This window comes from Capra hircus, chromosome 14 (genome assembly GCF_001704415.2).
Source record: "Capra hircus breed San Clemente chromosome 14, ASM170441v1, whole genome shotgun sequence".
Classification (NCBI taxonomy): domain Eukaryota; kingdom Metazoa; phylum Chordata; class Mammalia; order Artiodactyla; family Bovidae; genus Capra; species Capra hircus.
In genome coordinates this window covers 62,635,391-62,657,361 of record NC_030821.1, presented here as the reverse complement: position 1 = coordinate 62,657,361, position 21,971 = coordinate 62,635,391, and the positions used below count along the sequence as shown (strand labels likewise).

The 21,971-nt window shown below is 41.2% G+C and overlaps 1 protein-coding gene across 2 annotated transcripts in view; it reads right to left on the bottom strand.

Annotated features, from left to right (window-relative positions):
• The window catches only part of SPIDR (scaffolding protein involved in DNA repair), a 284,467-nt gene extending 262,509 nt beyond the window's left edge, over positions 1 to 21,958 (bottom strand). For both annotated transcript variants that reach the window (XM_018058527.1, XM_018058528.1), the window contains exon 1: positions 21,835 to 21,958. In XM_018058527.1, the coding sequence (XP_017914016.1) occupies positions 21,835 to 21,867 (33 nt within the window). In that variant the 5' untranslated portion in view covers positions 21,868 to 21,958. The remainder of the gene's footprint in view (positions 1 to 21,834) is intronic.

The following is a 21,971-nucleotide window of genomic DNA, read 5'->3' as shown; positions in this document are numbered from 1 at the left end:
CTTCAGCTCACACCATACTCAACCAGGAAAGAATGAATGCTTTCCCCCTCAGATCAGTAACAAGTAAGGATGTCCACTCTCATCACTTCTTCAACATGGTACTGAAAGCTATAGTGAAAAGAAAGTGAAAAGTCCGACTCTTTTGCAACCCCATGGACTATACAGTCCTTGGAATTCTCCAGGCCAGAATACTGGAGTGGGTAGCTTTTCCCTTCTCCAGGGGATCTTCCCAACCCAGGGATTGAACCCAGGTCTCCCGCAGGTGGATTTTTTACCAGTTGAGCCACAACTGGAAGCCAAAGCTGCTGCAATAAGACCGGGAGATGGGGTGGGAGGTAGGCGGTGAAGGATGGCGGATTTTAGAACACACAGCTTGAAAAAGAAAAAAGAAAAACAACAGAGACATTATAGGCTATGTAGAAAATCCCACGAAATCTACCCCCCACAATGCCCAGTACTAAAAAGTGAGTGGAGTAAGGCTACAGGATAGAACATCAATGCACAAAAACCAATCCATTTTTAAATACTAACAATAAACATATACAAACTGAAATTAAAAACAGAAAACAATTTATAATCACACCAAAGGAAATGAAATATTAAGCATAAACTTACCAAAATATGCACAGAATCTACAGGCTAAAAAATTCAAAATTCTGATGAAAGAACCTAAAGAAAGGTTAATAAATGGAGCAATATAACTAGGAGACTCACAGGCGTCTATCTGGTCCAGACTGATCTATAGCTTTAGTTCATTTCCTATCGAAATTCCAGAAAGTACTTTATAGATATCGCCAGGCTATTCTGAAACTTTCAGTGAAAGCCACAGGCCCTAGAAGAGCTAAAACTGTTTGAAGAAGAATGAAGTAGAAAGTCACTCTATCGGATGTTAAGGCTTACTAAGTAACTCCAATAATCAAGACAATACATTTGGCAAAGAGACAGACATGTAGATGACTAGACTGCTTCAGAAACCCAGAAGTAAAAACCAAAGTGCAACTGGTTTCTGACAAACACGCAAAAGCAATTCAGTGGAGAAAGGAATAGACTTTCAGTAAATGGTACGGGACAACAGAACATCCATAGACCAAAAAATTTAAAAAAAAAAAAAAAAAAACCCTAAACCACTCACCTTATATGAAAATTAACCTAGACTTTATGGGAAAACCATGCAAATTATTTGGCCAATCTAATATGTCACAAACTTAAACATAAAACATTAAATAACAAAGCTGTTTGTGAAGAAAAAAAAAACATAAAATCTTTAGGTTCTATGGCTAGGCAAATAGTTTTTATAAATTTTATAGCAAAAGCACAAACTGTCAAATGGACATGGTAAAAATTTTAAACGTTGCTCTGACAGAAGATATTTGGTAACAACATGTCCAACAAGGGACTAATATCTAGAATATTTTTAAAACACTCAAAATTCAGCAATATCCAAAAAAAAAAATTTATTTAAAAATGGGTAAAAGACAAAACTTGGTCCATTTGAAACTGAAATGGCAGTCCACTCCAGTATTCTTGCCTGGGAAATCCCATGGAAAGAGGAGCCTGGCAGGCTACAGTCCATGGAGTCACAAAGATACAACTTAGCTTCTAAACAACAGCAAAAGACATGAACAGATATTTTGCAAAGAAGATAGACAGATGGTAAATAAGCACATAACAACACATTCAACATCACGAGCCATCATGGCAATACAAAGTAAAGTCACAATGAGTTACTGCACACACCTACAAAGATAGCTAAAATAAAATTGTGATGGACAAACTTACAGAATAAGAGAATATCAACCTCTAAAAACCCATTCCTCCATAAGAGGAATAATAATAGTGGCAAAAAATAATCAAAGTTTAATTTTTCAAAACTTTGGAAATTAACCACAAGCTCATAATCTGAATAGCATTCACTCTAAAAGGCAGCTTAATATCAGTAAGAACAGTGAATTTTTGGTGTTTTAACTTGCCCTCATCTCATGCCCCCTCTTTAGCTCCATGGCAGCCTTGAAAAACAGCAGCCTCACAGCCCAGGTAGCTGTGTAGACTGATAGCCCAGCAGCCATAGGAGAAAGCAAACTGGGCTTGCAGCTGTCAAAAGGCTGGCTCCTCAGAGTACTGCCCTGCCTGAACTGCCCGGCAGCTAGTGGGAAAAAAAACTACTCACAGAAATTAACATAATTTGCTCTAACTCAGAGCTCACTCAGTGGGAAAGCCCTACTATCACAGCATTTGTTTAAAACAATTGACAGCAATTAATTAATATTATTGCTGCCTGAGACGGCAACAGTGGATTAAGAAACCACACTGACAAAAAATACTAAAGAAGGAATATCTGAAGAATGAGATGTCCACAGGCAGCACTGAAGATCTGACACCTTCCAGGGGATCTGGAACGCTACTTGTGTTTGCAGGGCTGTGTATATGCCCAGGAAACCCTGAGAAGAGCCTAGTAGCTCAGGACTGAGGCCCTGCACAGAGTTACATGCCAAGCGTGCGAGTGTGTGTGTGCGCGCTCAATTGCATATAACTCTTTGCAATCTCACGGACTGTAGCCCACCCGGCTCCTCTGTCCATGGAATTTTCCAGGCAAGAACACTGGAAAGTCAAAGTGTTAGTCACTCAGTCATGTCCAACTCTTCATGAACCCAGGGAGGGTAGCCCGCCTGGCCCTCTGTCCATGGAATTCTCCACGCAAGAATGCTGGAGTAGGTAGCCATTCCCTTCTCCAAGGGATCTTCCTGACCCAGGGATCTAATTCATGTCTCCTGCACTGCAGCCAGATTCTTTACAGTCTGAGCCACTAGGGAAGCCCCTAGGAAAGATACGTTTCATTAAAATGGGCAAGAGGTTTGAATAGTCATTCACAATGGTGGTGGTTTAGTCACTAAGCCATGTCTTACTCTTGCGACCCATGGACAGTAGCCTGCCAGGCTCCTCTGTCCACGGTATTCTCCAGGCAAGAATACTGGAGTGGGTTATCATTTCCTTCTCCAGGGGATCTTCCCTGACCCAAGAATCTCCTGCATTGCAGGCAGATTCTTTAACAGTTAACCACCACGAGCCCTAAGAATACTGGAGTGGGTTGCCTTTTTCTCCTCCGGGGGATAGTCAGTTATAAATTGCCAGAGTACAGAAGGCATGTATTGACACACAGAGAGTTCCTCAGTAAGAATGATGGACTTGGCTCAAAGCATTTACAGAAATCTCTGTCCAATAACTCATAGACAAGTAAACTAACAACGTAGTGTCTTAAGCAGCTACACATGACAGAAAATTTTCCTCGGATTTTTGGCATTTACCTCAAACAACCACTAATACTACATTTTATGCAGTCTGTGGGTCCAGGTTCACAAGACACGGGTTGGGACTGCAAGGCTCCTTTACCTCCAGCTCAAGGCGATGGCAATCTTCTCCTTGCCCCTTAATAGACCCACCTCCTGGAGGCAGCAGGAAAAGCTGCAGGTACCCCTTTTCCTAGGGGATATATGGACATCACAGAACCCATTTAGGAGGGTCATCTCAAGCATTGGCAGGCTGGTTCTTTTCCACTAGTGCCACCTGGGAATCCCTAAACAAAACAAATGGCAATACAAACCAAAAATATCCTCTGGGGAGGTGGGGGGAGAACTCAATGCTCAGAGTGGTCACATTATATCTTAAATGTCTGGTTTTCAACAAAAAATCGTGAGACACATGAAGAAACAGGATGCAGTCAAGAAAAGCTGTACCTGAGGGAGGCCAGAAGTGGGATGCACTAGACAGAAACTTTAAAATAGCTCTGTAAATATGCTCAAAGAAAAAACAAAAAGGAAACTGTCTTAAAATGTTAAAAGAAAATAATCAGCAAATAGAGACTATAAAGCCATAAAAATTATTCTCTAGGAAAAAAGGAAAAAACACAACAATCAAATAGAAATTCAAGATTTAAATAGTACAATAACTGAAATAAGATCTCAAGAGGGGCTCTATAGCAGATTTGTGCTAGCAGGAAAAAAAAGTCATCAAGCTTTAAGACAGGAAAATTGAGCAAATCCAAGGTGAAGAACAGAAAGAAAATAGAATGAAGAAAAATGAACAGAACCTCAGAGACCTGTGGGATACCATCAGGTAAGAAAATGAAAGAAGGAGTAAAACAGTATTTCAAGAAATACAGACCCAAGTCTTCCCAAATTTGATGAGCTATTAAATATATACCCAAGAAACTCAAAGAACTCTTGAGGATAAACTCAAAGAGACCAACTATAAACACATCGTGTCAACTAATGAAAGACAAAGAGAAATCATAAAAGCAACAAGAGAAAAATGACTCACCGTGTAAAAGGACCCTTAGTAAGATTAACAGCTAACTGCTCACAGAAATCATGAAGACCCTTCAAACAAAGAGCAGCAGAATACATTCTTCTCACACACAGAGGAAAACTTCTCCCAGACAGAACAAGCCTCCATACACCGTAAAGGAGTGAGATCATATTGTTACTATTCTTAAGACAATAATGGCAGAAAGTGAAGAAGAACTAAAGAGCCTCTTAATGAAAGTGAAAGAGGAGAGTGAAAAAGTTGGCTTAAAACTCAACATTCAGAAAACTAAGATCATGGCATCGAGTCCCATCACTTCATGGCAAATAGATGGGGAAACAGTGGCTGACTTTATTTTTCTGGGCTCCAAAATCACTGCAGATGGTGATTGCAGCCATGAAATTAAAAGACACTTACTCTTTGGAAGGAAAGTTATGACCAACCCAGACAGTATATTAAAAAGCAGAGACATTATTTTGTCAACAAAGATCTGTCTAGTCAAGGCTACGGTTTTCCCAGTGGTCATGTATGGATATAAGAGTTGGACTATAAAGAAAGCTGAGCACCGAAGAATTGATGCTTTTGAACTGTGGTGTTGGAGAAGACTCTTGAGAGTCCCTTGGACTGCAAGGAGATCCAACCAGTCCATCCTAAAGGAGATCAGTTCTGGGTGTTCATTGGAAGGACTGATGTTGAAGCTGAAACTCCAATACTTTGGCCACCTGATGTGAAGAGCTGACTCATTATAAAAGACCCTGATGCTGGGGAAGATTGAGGGCAGGAGGAAAAGGGGATGACAGAGGATGAGATGGTTGGATGGCATCACCGACTCAATGGACATGGGTTTGGGTGAACTCCGGGAGTTGGTGATGGACAGGAAGCCCTGGCTTGCTGCCATTCATGGGGTCACAAAGAGTCGAACACAACTGAGCAACTGAACTGAAGACAATAATACAATGAAATTAACAACAGAAATAAAACTGCAAAGATCACAAAAATATGGAAATTAAACAAAAGACTCCTAAATACCTATTGGATCAAAGACAGAATCACAAGAAAAATTAAAAGACACTATGAGAAAAATGAAAAAAAAAAAGATAAAACTTGTGGATGTAGAAAAAGCAGCATTTACAGAGAAATTTATAGCTGTAAATACCTATTTTTAAAAAGAAGGCCTCAAAGTAACAGTTTAACCTTTCACCTTAGAAAACTAGAAAAAAAGAGTAAGTAATGCAAAGCAAGCAGAAAGAAGGAAATGAGAACAATTAGGCAGAAATAAAATAGGAAACAGAATAATAAAGAATATAAATATAACCAAAAGTTGATTCCTTGAAAAGACCAAATTGATAAACCTTGAGACTTCCCTGGTGGTCGTGTGGCTAAGACTCTGGGCTCCCAATGCAGGGGACCCAAGTTCAATCCCGGGTCAAGGAATTAGATCCTGCATGTCTCAACTAAAGATTCTTTGCAGCCAAATAAATAAACAAAAATAAATATGAAAAACATTTTTTAAAACCTGACAAAACTTTAGCTAAACTGACCAAAAAAAAAAAAAAAAAAATAGGGACAGAGAGAAGATTCAAACTGCAAAAGTAAGAAATGAAAGAAGAGAAGCACTACCAAACTAAGGATTATAGGAAACACTGTAAGATTATCCAAAGTCACTGCAGATGGTGACTGCAGCCATGAAATTAAAAGATGCCTACTCCTTGGAAGAAAAGCTATGAATGACCAACCTAGACAGCATATTAAAAAGCAGAGACATTACTTTGCCAACAAAGGTTCATCTAGTCATAGCTATGGTTTTCCCAGTAGTCACGTATAGATGTGAGAGTTGGACTATAAGGAAACCTGAGCGCCAAAGAACTGATGCTTTTGAACTGTGGTGTTGGAGAAGACACTTGAGAGTCCCTTGGACAGCAAGGAGATCCAACCAGTCCATCCTAAAGGAAATCAGTCCTGAATATTCATTGGAAGGACTGATGCTGAAGCTGAAACTACAATCCTTTGACCACCTGATGCAAAGAGCTGACTCCTCAGAAAAGGCCCTGATGCCAGGAAAGACTGAAGGCAGGAGAAGGAGACGACAGAAGATGAGATGGTTGGATGGCATCACTGACTCGATGGGCATGAATTTGAGCAAGCTCCGGGAGTTGGTGATGGTCAGGGAAGCCTGGCGTGCTGCAGTCCATGGGGTTGCAAAGAGTTGGATACAACTGAGAGACTGACTGACAAGAGAGTAACACGAAAAAGCCACGTGCTGAAAATGTAGATAACTACCACAGAGCAGACAAATGCTTAGAAAGACACAACTAGCAAAACTGACTCAAGTAAAAATCAAAACCTCAACAGACATAACAAATGGATTGAATGAGTAATTTAGAAGCTTACCACAAAGAAAAGCAAGGCTCACATGGCTATGCAGATAATTTATACCGAACATCTAAAAACCCATTAATATCAATGCTTCATAAACTCCTAATTCATACTATGAAATCAAATATCCTTATAACAAAACCAAAGACATCACGAAAAAACTACGGGCCATTATTACTTATGAATACAGATGCAAAAATCCTCAACAAAATACTAGCATACTGAATCCAGCAGCATATACAAAGGAATATACACAGTGACCAATAGGGATCTTCCCCCTAGCAATGCAAGATTGATGCCACACCCAACACTCAATCAATATACTGTAAAAAAAAAACAGGATCAACAGGAAAACAACTTACAGAAGCCAACGTCCTTCCATGATATTAGCATTCTAAATAGAACTCAGAGAGCAGCATACACAATAACACAATAATAAAATACTGAATGCTTTCTCCTTAGGATAAGGATCAAGAAAAGGATGCCAGCCCTCACCACTTACATTCAAGACTGTACTAGAGGTTCTGGTCATGGCAATTAGGGAAGGAGAAGAAATAAAAGACATTCAAATTGGAAAGGAAGAAGTAAAACTATCTCTGAATATTCAGAGATGATATAGTCACCCCTGGGGCTTCCCAAGTAGTACACTGACAAAGAATCCACCTGCTAATGCAGGAGATGCAAGAGAGGAGGGTTCGAGCCCTGAGTTGGGAAGATCCCCTAGAGGAGGAAATGGCAACCCACTCCAGTACTCTTGCCTGGTAAATTCCATGGACAGAAGAATCTGGTGGGCTAGAGTCCACGGGGTCGCAAAGAGTCAGACACGACTGAGTGACTGAAAACACACACACACACACACACACACACACACACACAATCCTAGGAAACACACTCATACATTAGAATGAATGAGTTCAGCAAAGTTGCAAGACATAATCTCTATATAAAAAATTAACTGTTTTGAATGCTTCCTTCTATTGCTCTTCTGGAGACTGGAGGGAGAGAAATAAATTTTGGTTAAATGTCAAAAAAAAATCAATTGTAATTATATACACTAGCAGTGACCAAGAGAAAAACGATTAATTGCATTAATACTATCAAAAAGAATAAGATGCTTAGAAATCAATTTAACAAAAAAGTGCAAGACTTATTAAAATGAAAACTACAAAACATAGCTGAAAGAAATCAAAGAGCTAAATAAAATGGAGGGGACTTCTCTGGTGGCCCAGCGGTGAAGACTCCGCCCTCCACTGCAGGGCGGTGTGGGTTAGATCTGTGATCAGGGGAACTAGGGTCCCACATGCTGTGCAGCCAAAAATACAAAATAAAATAAAGAACTGCTTTAATTAAGGGGAAAAAAGGAAAGATATCCCATGTTCACAGCTTAGAAAACTTAATACTGTTAAGATAGAAATACTCTCCAATTTTCTGCAGAGTTAACCAAATTAAAAAAAAAAAAAATACCAGAAGGCTGTTTCAGAAAGTAACTAATGTCACTTTTCACATGAAAATGCTAGGGATCCAGAATGATTCAAATTATCTTGAAGCAGAACACGCGAGAGACTTTGTAACTTCAAAACTTTCTACCAAGCTACAGTAGTTAAGCTTGGTAGTGGCATAGGCATAACACATAAATCAATGGAACAGAATTCATACCAAAAAATAAATCCTTACATTTATGTTCAATTGCTCTTAAAAAGAAAATGTAAAGAGAGTTAAAGAGAGAAAAATCTTTTCAACAAATGGTATTAGTACAACTGAATAGCCACATGTAGAAGAATGAAGCTAGACCCTTCTCTCGGAGAAGGCACTGGCGACCCACTCCAGTACTCTTGCCTGGAAAATCCCATGGATGGAGGAGCCTGGTGGGCTTCAGTCCATGGGGTCGCTAAGAGTCGGACACAACTGAGCAACTTCACTTTTCACTTTCATGCATTGGAGAAGGAAATGGCAACCCACTCCAGTGTTCTTGCCTGGAGAATCCCAGGGATGGCGGAGCCTGGTGGGCTGCTGTCTACGAGGTCGCACAGAGTCGGACACGACTGAGGTGACTTAGCAGCAGCAGACCCTTTTCTTACATCACATACAAAAATTAACCCAAACTGAACCACAGACCTAAATGTATGAGATAAAACTTTCAGAAGAAAACATAGGAATAAATCTTTACCACAAAAAACCTCAGTGATTTCTCAAATGTGATACCAAAAGCATAAGCAACAAAAGTAAAAAGACTGAACTTCATCAAAAATTTTAAACATTTATGCTTCAAATGACCTAATCAAGAAAATTTTAAAAGTCCACAAATTGGGAGAAAATATTTGTAAGTCACATATCTGATAAGAAAACTATACGTAGGATTTATAAAGAACCCTTACAACTCAACAATAAAAAGACAAATCCAACTAAAACACAAGCAAGCAATTTGAATACACATTTCTTCAAAGAAGATACATAAACGGCCAATAAGCACATGAAAAGATACTCAACATAATCAGTCATTAGGGAAATACAAGATCAAAACCAAGTCAATGAAATACCATTTTCTACTCATTAAAGTAGGGTGTCCCAGATGGTATACTGATAAAGAATCCACCTGCCAGTGTAGGAGATCCAAGAGATGAGGGTTCGAGCCCTGAGTTGGGAAGATCCCCTGGAGGAGGGAATGGCAACCCACTCCAGTATTCTTGCCTGGAAAATTCCATGGACAGAAGAACCTGGTGGGTTAGAATCCATGGGGTTGGAAAGAGTCAAAGATGACTAAACACACTAAAGTCAAAAGAAGGCAATGACAAGTACTGACAAGCATGGGAAAAATTAGAATCCTCATTCCATGCTGGTGAGACTATAAAACACGTGAACTGACAAACATGTTCCACTGGAGAAGGGAATGGCAAACCACTTCAGTATCCGTGCCTTGAGAACCCCATGAACAGTATGAAAAGGCAAAAACACAGGACACTGAAAGATGAATGCCCCAGGTCGGGAGGTGCGCAATATGCTATTGGAGAGGAGTGGACAAATAGCCCCACAAAGAACGAAGAGGCTGAACCAAAGTGAAAACAACGCCCAGCTGTGAATGTGACTGGTGATGGAAGTAAAACCCAATGCTATAAAGAACAATATTGCACAGGAAGCTGGAATGTCAGGTCCATGAATCAAGGTAAATTGGAAGTGGTCAAACAGGAGACGGCAAGAGTGAACATTGACATTTCAGTAATCAGTGAACTAAATGGACCAGAATGGGCAAATTTAATTCAGATGACCATTATATCTACTACTGTGGGCATGAATCCCTTGAAAGAAATAAAGTAGCCCTCACAGTCAACAAGAGTCCAAAATGCAGTGCTTGGCTACAATCTCAAAAACAACAGAATGATCTCTGTTTCCAAGGCAAACCATTCAATATCACAGTAATCCAAGTCTATGTCCCAACCACTAATGCTAAAGAACATGAAGTTGAACAGTCCAATGAAGACCTACAAGACCTTCTAGAACTAACAGCAAAAAAGATGTGCTTTTCATGATACGGGACTGGAACGCAAAAGTAGGAAGTCAAGAGATACTTGGAGTAACAGGCAAGTTTGGCCTGGGAGTTCAAAATGAAGGAGCACAAAGGTTGACAGAGTTTTGCCAAGGAAACACATTGGTCATAGCAAACACCCTCTTCCAACAACACAAGAGACAACTCTACGCATGGACATCACCAGACAGTCAACACCAAAATCAGACTGATTATATTCTTCACATCCAAAGATGGAGAACCCCTATACATTCAGCAAAACAAGACCAGGAGCTGACTGGCTCAGATTATGAACTTATTGCCAAATTCAGACTTACACTGAAGAAACTAAGGAAAACTACTAGATCATCCAGGTATGACCTAAATCAAAACCCGTACGACTATACAGTAGAAGTGAGAAATAGATTCAAGGTATTAGTTTGAGTAAACTTCAGGAGTTGATGATGGACAAGGAGGCCTGGCATGTTCAGTCCATGGGATCACAAAGAGTAGGACAGGACTGAGCGACTGAACTGAACTGATTAGATCTGATAGACAGAGTGCCTGAAGAACTATGGGTGGAGGTTCATGATATTTGTACAGAAGGCAGTGATCAAAACTATCCCCAAGAAAAAGAAAGGCAAAATGGTTGTCGGAGGAGGCTGTACAAGTAGCTGAGAAAAGAAGAGAAGCTAAATGCAAAGGAGAAGAAGAAACATATACCCATCTGAATGCAGAGTTCCAAAGAATAGCAAGGAGAGATAAGAAAGCCTTCCTCAGTGATCAATGCAAAGAAATAGAGGAAAACAATAGAATGGGAAAGACTAGAGATCTCTTCAAGAAAATAAAAAATACGAAGGGAACATTTCATGCAAAGATTAGCATAATAAAGGACAGAGACACAGAAGATACTAAGAAGAGGTGGCAAGAATACACAGAAAGGCTATATAAAAAGATCTTAATGACCCAGATAACCACAATGGTGTGATCACTCACGTAGAGCCAGACATCATGGAGTACAAAGTTGGGTGGCCCTTAGGAAGCATCACTATGAACAAAGCTAGTGGAGGTGGTGGAATTCCAGCTGAACTGGAATTTAACACAGAAGTTAAATAAGTAGGGTGACAAAATACAGCCTTGATGTACTCCTTTCCCAATTTATAACCAGTCCATTGTTCCATGTCCCATTCTGACTGTTACTTCTTGCCTTGCATACAGATTTCTCAGGAGACAGGTCAGGTAGTCTAGTATTCCCATCTCTTTAGGAATTTTCCACAGTTTGTTGTGATCCACACAGTCCAGATGTTAGTGTAATCAACGAAGCAGAAGTAGATATTTTTCTGGAATTCTCTTGCTTTTTCTATGATCCAACAGATGTTGGCAATTTGATCTCTGGTTCCTCTGCCTTTTCTAAATCCAGCTTGAACATCTGGAAGTTCTCAGTTCATGTACTGTTGAAGCCTGGCTTGGAGAATTTTGAGCATTACTTTGCTAGTGTGTGAGATGAGTGCTGTTGTGCAGTAGTTTGAACATTCTCTGGCATTGCCTTTTTTTGGGATTGGAATGAAAACTGACCTTTTCCAGTCTGTGGCCACTGTTGAGTTTTCCAAATCTGCTGGCATATTGAGTGCAGCATTCTCAAGCATCATCTTTCAGGATTTGAAATGGCTCAGCTGGAATTCTATCACCTCCACTTGCTTTGTTCATAGTGATGCTTCCTAAGGCCCACCTGACTTCGGACTCCAGAATGTCTGGCTCTAGGTGAGTGATCACACCACTGTGGTTATTTAAGAGCCTTTTTAATAGTTCTTCTGTGTATTCTTGCCACCTTTTCTTAATATCTTCTTCTGTTAGGTCCATACCATTTCTGTCCTTTATTGTGCCCATCTTTGCATGAAATGTTCCCTTGGTATCTCTAATTTTCTTAAAAAGATCTCTAGTCCTTCCCATGCTGATGTTTTCCTCTATTTATTTGCATTGATCACTTATCTCTCCTTGCTATTCTTTGAAACTCTGCATTCAGATGGATACATCTTTCCTATTCTCCTTTGCCTTTAGCTTCTTGGTACGTTTATACCCAAGGTAAATGAAAACTTTCATCTTCACAAAAATTAGTACACAATTGATCATAGTAGCATTATTCCTAACCGCCAAAATGTGTAAATACTGCAATATCCGTCAAATGAATGGATTTAATGTTGTATACCTTCCAATGAAAAAATATTAAATCACAAAGGGGAATGAAGTATTGATACATTCTACAACAATGGATGAACCTTGAAAACAGTAGGCTAAGCGTAAGAAGTTGATCTCAAGAGACCAAGTGTTATTCCATTTACACGAAACTTCCAGAGTAGGTAAATCTATACAAATGGAAGTTTGCTTAGTGGTTGCCAGGGGATGGGTAAGGAGAGAATGTGGAATGACTGCTAACAGCTGTGGAGTTTCTTTTTAGAGTGATGAAAATATTCTATAGTTAAAAATATATACACAACCCTGTGAATATACTAAAAAAAAAAACTCACTGAATTACATACTTTCAAAACATGAATTTATTACCTATGAAATTGATACAATCACTCATACATTTAAGTGTAGTATCATACAGCCACTCTAGAAAAGTTTGCTGATTTCTTACAAAATTAAACATCCAATTATGATATGAACCAGCAATTACACTCCTGGGCATTTATCTTAGCGAAATAAAACCCTACAAAAATCCATATACAAGTGTTGACAGCAGCTTTATTCTAATAGCCAGAAACTGTAAACAGACCAGTCATGTTTCAACAGTAAAATGCTAAGTAAACTGCTGTACATCCATCAAAGGACTGCTCAGCAATAAAAATGACCAAACCACTGATATACACAACCTGGATAAGACTCTTACACTGAGTGGGAAAAATAACAAAAATATGTCAAAAGGTTATAAACTAAATGACTCTTTCCCTGTAACATTTTTGAAATGACAAAAAATTTAGATGAATGATTGTCAGGAGTTGGGGTGGGAGTTACTGGAAGGGAGTGGGTGTGATTAGAAAAGGAATATTTGTGCAACTGTTCAGTATCTTGACTGCGGTAGTTCATACATGAACCTACACAAGTCACAAAATTGTACAGAACTAAATGCATCACCGACTCGATGGACATGAGTTTGGGTAAACTCCGGGAGATGGTGATGGACAGGGAGGCCTGATGTGCTGCAATTCATAGGGTCGCAAAGAGTCGGACACGATTGAGCGACTGAACTGAACTGAACTGAAACACACACAATACATACACAGACACACATCTAGGGAGATTTGAATAAGGCGGCTGGATTGTATTCAGATCAATATATTGGTGGTGATACTGTACTACAGTTTTGCACAATGTCACCAATGGGGCAAACTGGATAAAGAATAAATGAGATCTCTGTCATGCTTTACAACTGTAAGTGCTTCTACAAATATCGCAGCTTTAAAGACAGACTGCCTACAGGGTCAGCACTAAGTGGAGAAAAGACCAGGGCAATGATTTCTAGTTTTCATGAGAAGTTTTTTCATACTACTTTATCTTATCTATGTATGCTTGATTTAAAAGAAAGTATTTTTCCTCTACACAAGGGATGTATCTGAAGTACCTGTCATATGAAAAGTCTTCAATGAATTTTAGTTCTCCTTTCCTTCCATGTTAAGGATAAGACAACCTGCAGACCAAGAAATCAGGACTAAGCAGCCTAATTCTAAGCAGAACTACTAGTAAGTCATCCAGTGGCATTACCAAGGGCTAAAACTGGAACCATAAGGTACACCCACCAAGATAACTATGAGACAATCTCTCACCATCACTGAACAACTTTAAAACTAAGCCCTCTTCCTATTCCTTGTTCAACAAGTTGAGTCAAGCAATCCCAGGGAAAGCTAAAGGGAAAACAGTAGAGGATTCACAATAGTATCTAAAAGATACTTTCATTACCATGGTATTTTATTAATTGCTTTCATTATCACTAACAGTAATTGAACATTTATATGCTCAGTATATCATTTCATGCATTCTCATCATTTAACCCTCATACCAACCTTTCAAGGCAGGTATTATCCCCATTTTATCGACAAAGAAGCTACAACTTAGAAATGCTAGGTATATTGTACTGGTCGGAGAGCTAGTAAGCAACATGTCAGGATTTTCTCCCATGTAAGTCTAATTCCCAGAAATAAAGATTCTAGCCACTCTGCATTATCTCACTTTAGCAAAACTGTCCCTCATAAAGGTACATACTGGCATCTGGGCCTCTGACTGGGTTGAGTACCTGGGAAGTCACTGGGACTTCTGAGTCTCAAGCCCAATCACACTGTCATCACTAGCCTCCCTAGTCATGAAGACTCTTCTGCCACTCTGCACTCTGATGGCCAATGACTTCAGAGGGGCCTTTCAAGTGTTAAGACTCCCACCCTTCTACCAGTTCACTTTACCAGTCACCAACCCACAGGGCTACCATAAAAAGACCCAAAAAGAGAGCGGCCCTCTTCAAATGTTCTTATTACTTGTCCTTGATCAATGCTGGTAAACACTGTTTCCACTCTCTACTCCTCTACTCTTACACACACACAATTACATATACACAAGTCCCACACTCAGGCTTGCCTTTACCTCTCCATGTCACCATCGTAGCTCTGATCGTCTCATCTTCCCGAAGGGTAAAATGAGCCACCGCGAAACTCAGCAGACCTCTCATCTACTGAACTCTCCTTCTCCCCAACAGTCCCAGAGGAAAAATGCTTCTGCTACCCAAATCTGACTCCTTTCAGTAACACAAAAGAAGCCAGGTCCTTACTTTCCCCTTGGCTCCTCCCTTCCTGCTTCAAAGCAGCCATGTTTCTCTTTCTTAAAAAAGGAAAAACTCTCTGAAATGACAGGTACACTTCATTTAATTAGTAATTACAATGTTATTCTTGCCTGGAGAATCCCATGGACGGAGGAGCCTGGTAGGCTACAGTCCACGGGGTCACAAAGAGTCGGACACGACTGAGCGACTTCACTCACTCACTCGCTTGCTGACATTATACAAGAAGCATCAGAAATAAAGTTTTGTAATGAGGACCCAAAGGATTAGAGAAGGAGGGTATTATCAGAAAGATCTCTTTTATGATCTTACCAAGATACAGGTTTTCTTTCAGTGGGAAACAGAAGTGGGACACCCAAGACTGAGTCTGAGGGGGCAAAAGGATCTGTGAGAGTGAGGGAAGGATCAGGAATTCTCAGGAGGCAAGCAACTTATAAAGGATTTGAGGTCATTCGTGGCTACTTAGCAAGGAAAGAAGACAAAGCATAAAGGGAATAAGAGTCATAGTACCTGAAAGGACAGCAAGGGCAGCTAAGGCAAGAGAGAAGGAAGAAGTAAAATACTCTGCAACTGACTGCCCTAAGCTCTTCCTGGGCCTTAAGTTTCATGTATCGGTGTATCCTAACATCAGGTTAAGAAGCAACTAATTCTCCTCAAGCTTCCCATTTTTCATAGGTTCAACTTTTGAGTCAACACTGACTCTTCCCTCTTCACCTTTCAAGAGATTTCAGGTGCTTAAATCTCATCTTCCTTTTTTTATCTGTCTACTCAGTCCTTTCGCAATACTATTTCCAATTTTACCATGTTACTTCAGGCCCATATCAACTTTCATTTTAAGAGTCCAGAAAGATTCATATATAGCTTGCTAAAAATTATAAAATTAGTTAGTTGGAGAGCTGAGGCTGGTACTGAAGTCTTCTGAGCAGATTATTTCCCCAATCTGCAATACTTGCAGATCTTCATGACCCAGGTAACCATGATGGTGTGGTCACTCACCTAGAGCCAGACATCCTGGAATGTGAAGTCAAGTGGGCTTTAGGAAGCATCACTACGAACTAAGCTAGTGGAGGTGATGGAATTCCAGATGAGCTATTTCAAATCCTAAAAGATGATGCTGTGAAAGTGCTTCACTCAACATGCCAGCAAATCTGGAAAACTCAGCAGTGGCCATAGGACTGGAAAAAGGTCACTTTTCATTCCAATCCCAAAGAAAAGCAATACCGAAGAATGTTCAAACTACCGCACTGCAAACTACAAACTCCCACACAACTGCACTCATCTTCCACGCTAGCAAAGTAACACTCAAAAATCTCCAAGCAAGGCTTCAACAGTACATGAACCATGAACTTCCAGATGTTCAGCTGGATTTAGAAAAGGCAGAGGAACCAGAGATCACATTGCCAACATTCGTTGGATCATCAAAAAAGCAAGAGAGTTCCAGAAAAACATCTACTTTTGCCTTATTGACTACACCAAAGCCTTTGATTGTGTGGATCACAACAAACTGCAGAAAATTCTGAAAGAGATGGGAATACCAGACCACCTGACCTGCCTCTTGAGAAATCTGTATGCAAGTCAAGAAGCAACAGTTAGAACAGGACATGGAACAACAGACTGGTTCCAAATTGGGAAAGATATACATCAAGGCTGTATATTGTCACCCTACTTATTTAACTTATATGCAGAGTACACCAGGAGAAACGCTGGGCTGGATGAAGCACAAGCTGGAATCAAAAATGCCGGGAGAAATATCAATAACTTCAGATATGCAGATGACAGCACCCTTACGACAGAAAGTGAAGAACTAAAGAACCTCTTGGCGAAAGTGAAAGAGAAGAATGAAAAAGTTGGCTTAAAACTCAACATTCAGAAAACTAAGATCACGGCATAACAATGGAAACAGAGACAGACTTTATGTTTTTGGGCTCCAAAATCACTGCAGATGGTGACTGCAGCCATGAAATTAAAAAACGCTTGCTCCTTGGAAGAAATGCTATGACCAACCTATAGAGCATATTAAAAAGCAGAGACCTACCTTTACCAACAAAGGCCTGTCTAGCCAAAGCTATGATTTTTCCAGTAGTCATGTATAGAAGTGAGAGTTGGACCATAAAGAAAGCTAAGCACCGAAGAATTGATGCTTTTCAACTGTGGTGTTGGAGAAGACTCTTGAGAGTCCCTTGGACTGCAAGGAGATCCAACCAGTCCATTCTAAAGGAGATCAGTCCTAGGTGTTCTTTGGAAGGAATGATGCTAAAGCTGAAACTCCAGTACTCTGGCCACCTGATGTGAAGAACCGACTCACTAGAAAAGACCCTGATGCTGGGAAAGATAGAAGACAGGAGGATAAAAGGATGACAGAGCATGATATGGTTGAATGGCATCACTGACACGATGGACATGAGCTTGAGTAAGGTCTGGGAGTTGGTGATGGACAAGGAAGCCTGGCATGTTGCAGTCCATGGGGTCACAAAGAGTCAGACACAACTGAGAGACTGGACTGACTGACTGCAGCCCAAAATAAAACTATTATGCAGTCAATAAGAAGTAAAATGATGCTTAAGCAGAGGAATGTGTGTGTGTGCTCACTCATGTCTGACTCTGCCACTTCATGCACTGTAGGCCACCAGGCTCTTCTGTCCATGGGATTCTCCAAGCAAGAATACTGGAATGGGTTGCCATTTCCTTCTCCAGAGGATCTTCATGACCCAAGGACTGACCCTTCATCTCTTCGGTCCTCTGCACTGGCAGGGGCATTCTTTACCACTAGTGCCACCTGGGAAGCACAGGAATTAGACATATTTAATTATACATAATTAAAGTGGTTCCTATAGGAAAGCATCTCAGAAGATGGAATGGGAGCATGCTACCTGTTACACACAAACACTCTATGCATAAAGTATTTACTCTGTACCCAACCTAGGGAGAAATTAAAAAAAAAAAAAGAAAAAATCCTGGAGCAAAACTATCTTGACAGCCAGTCTCTAAGATAACATCCTATGATCCCCTACTTGTTGGTGTTTACAACCTCTACAGTTCCCTCTCACACTATCAGTTGTATCTATGTGATTAATAGAAAAGATGGTATGTCACTTCAGAAATTATGTTATTAAAGACACCAGGGTCTCTTGGAGAGAAAGCCACTTGCCACGTCATGAGCTGCCTTATGGAAGTGGCAAGGAACTGACACTTGCCAAGAAGCACATGCGTGAGCTCAGAAATGGATTCTCCAGCTGTGATGACCCTTGACTCCAACTTGTGGGACACCCTGAACTAGAACCACACAGCTGAACCTTCCCAACCCCTGACCTTCAGAAACTATGAGAAAATAAACATTTTTTAAGCTGCTTTGGTTTTGAGACAAATCTGTTATATGAACAATAGTTAATTAATACAACTTTTAAAAAATGATAAGGTCTTGAAAACTAATAGAATGACTAGGGGAAAAAGTGAGTATCAGGTCAAAAACATGAGTATTTCTAAGTGAAGATGTAGCGTAATTGCCTGACATTAATCATTTGATTGCCAAGTGGCATCCACTTCAAAAGTCCAACCCGAATAAAAGTATCCCTGCAGAACTGGCCACAGTGGCACGGTCAGCTCCTGGTCAGCTGTACTGCAAAACAACAAGGCAAGGAACTAGCCTGCCTCCACACATGAAGGTCCCGATTTCAAAAAGCCCTGGTAACCTAGATAAATGACTGTCTGAGTGACCATACTTCTCCATTCCTGCACCCTAATCCCAGCTATTGCTTTAAACTAGCCAATGAAGAGAGAGCACACGAAATTCTAGACACCTAGCCCTCAGACCCTAATAAAGGCAAACCCAGGCGCACCCCCCTCTCTCCCTCTGTGTCTCTCTCTGCCTCTGACCTCACTGTGTAGCCCCTGTATGTACCACGTACCCTTCAGGATCTGTGAGTAATGAATCTTGTTTCTCACAGTCCCCTGATGGTTTCTGCTGAAGTGCATCCTGAGGTCATAATTAGAATGGTTGGTTCAGCCACGAACCTGGGGCAGGGGGTGGGGGAGTTGGGGGAAGCCTTTGGAACACACCAGAGTAACCCTGGCCAGAGTTCTTGAACTGTTTCCACAGCCACTCACCTGTGTGCAGAGGGTTCGAGAAGAAAGAAATGAGAAAACTGTAGAACAAGCCTTAGAGGAAACAGTACCAGATGTCTGTGCATTACCAAAGTAACCAGAATAAACCAAAACCTAACAGCTGGAAAGTCACATTAAACATGACTCCCCAGTCCCATTAGACTAATGACCTTTCTCCAAAGTGCCTTATAAACAGTTTCCTTTCACAGGGAGAACACCCCAAATTGGAGCCAAAGCTCCCCAGGCTGGACAAGGTAAAAAAGGCTCTGGTGGGGACTCTGATGTCAGGCTGTTCTGGGGAAACTGTTATTTGAGCACTTAATTTACAAAGGAAAGTAGTGCCTATTAGAAAGTCAATCAACTTGTTCCCTACTGTCACAATTACCAGAGGCTCCTGTAGGGGAAATCAGAATTGGACGCCTCAAGTTCAGGGGAGCACCTGGGCCTGTTTATTATCAGAGTGTTCCTCTCCTTCTGATTGCCAGATTGTTTAATTGTGAGCCATTCAGGGGCCATTGCTCTTCTGATCTTAACATATCTAATATATGCTCCAAAGATCATTCCTTTGGGACAGATGAAATAGTTCCCATTTTTATAAGCTTTATAACATCAAAACACGAAAGACGCACATAAATGCCAACAAAAATGGTATGAACAGATTCTAGCATCGATGCATACAGATGAATCGATTCCCAAATCAGGTAAATAAATTTAACCTACAAAACAAATGAACTACTTTCAACTAGGCTACCCACCCCTACAAGAACTAGCTCCCCAATGAACCAGTTCCAACTGAACCAATTCCCAAATCAGATAAAGAAATTTACCCTACTCAACAAATAAGCTAATTCAAACTAGGGTGGGCTTGCCCCACAAGAACTAGTTCCCCAGTGAACTGGTTCAGGGTAGCATCCAACACTTCCCTTCTCCAACAGGGTACCCCAACCAAACTGGCTTGTCCCATGAGGGAAAAGCCCAACTTGAGAGAATACGTTCCCCGACACCGAAGCGACTTACCCTCCAAAATCGAGCCCATCGCTCTTAACACAGAAGAACACATAAAACAAGTGGACCAACTGAACCCGCTACCGACTTGGGTAGACTTACAGAGGGAAGGCAATCAAGGCTTCAGTGGACAGCGCGAGGGCAACCGAGGTGTCAGGGGACAGTGGGAAAGAAGTAGAAGCTTCAGAGGACAGCGATCGGGAGGTGGCAACGAAAGTAACAGATTCCAAAACAAAGGCTAGAAGTGGAGTTTTAATAAAGCATTTGGACAGTAACTCGAAGTAGAGGATTTATTTGGCAAAAACAGAACTATGTTCAACAATGTGGAACTGAACACTATTTTTCATACAAAGTTAAAAGCACATTGTATTTCCTTCCTGACCACTTGCCCAGTCCCCATCTCTTCGAGAGAGAAAAGCTTCATCTAAATTATTTCATCTGATTGATGACTGTCATTTATAACTTTATTGCTACTTCCGTCTTGGGTATTCCTTTGGAAAAGGTTTATGGATTCATTACATATTCTAATGTATTGTTTATAAATTATAAGATAAAGTCAAGCATGTATCTGCTAATACTTAAGTTGACCTGTCTTTATACTTAGAAATTTCTCTTAATAGTAGACTTCCCTGATGGCTCAGATGGTAAAAACTCTCCTACAATGCAGGATCCCTGGGTCAGGAAGATCCCCTGGAGAAGGAAATGGCAACCCACTCCAGTAATCTTGTGTGGAGAATTCCATGAACAGAGGAGCCTGGCAGGCTACAATCCATGGGGTTGCAAAGAGTCAGGCATGACTGAGCAACTATCACTCATTCACACTACAAACAAAATCGAGTCTGTCAACTCTAGAAGTTTATCAGTCCCTTGTCTCAACTGCCAAGAGCTGGGGGCAGCTGGTGTTGCTTCAGGGAATCTTGAAGGAAAGAACCTCACGACAGTCCTAGCAGCTGCTAGGGTCTTGCCCCAGTGTTCCTTGACCAGGGCCAGCTAGCCCCAAGCAGCTAGGCCCTCAGCTGGCTTGCCAAACTGTTGCTGAATCCTAGCTCTCTCTGCTTTCCAAACAGGTTGATGAATTCTACAGAGAAGCTGTTGAGGAAAGGAAATACACTTTATTTGGAAAGCAGCTGAGGAGACGATCGCAGGCCAGCACCTCAAAATAACCATTTTTGGGGGGTCTGGATGCCAGGTTCTTTTATAGATCATTGATGGGCAGAGGTGAGGAAGCAAAGTAAAAAGGCCATTAATCTTGCACACATCTCCTAGAAAAGCAGGGATGTGTTAAATTTCTTCCTCCCTGCCATCTACAGGGAGACAGGGTTCTGAACAAAGGCAATTTAGTTAACAGTCAGGTAGAGGGGCAGGATTCTCTGAGGCAAGGTATTAAGTATGATTATAATAACAAAAGCAACAAAAAGCAAGTCACAAACAATTCCAACATGGAGTAAGAACTGACTTCTTTGCAGCCGGGGCAGGAGAGGCATCGCAGCAGGGACGAAGGTCTCCCAGACCCCAGACACCGCTGTCATGGTTCGACCAGGCAGAAACCCTGAACACCAGCGAGGCTCATGCCCCCAGGGCAGCGACCCTCGCTCTCCAGGAAGACGGCCAGACGCAGGCGGCGTCCATTCCACAAACTTCCACCAGTCCAGAGTCGGCCACACGCGCTCCGCGGGTCCCTCCAACATACGGAGACCAGGGAGACGGCGCCCACAAGCCCACAGCCTACCTTAGGGCCTCGAGACAGGCCCCCACGGGGCATCTCCGGGCGCTCCCTCTCCTCAAGGGTGCACCGCCCTCTGAAGGCACCGGAAGGCCGTGGGTCGCAGAACCAACTCGGCGCGCCAGGCCGCACCGCGTGCTGCG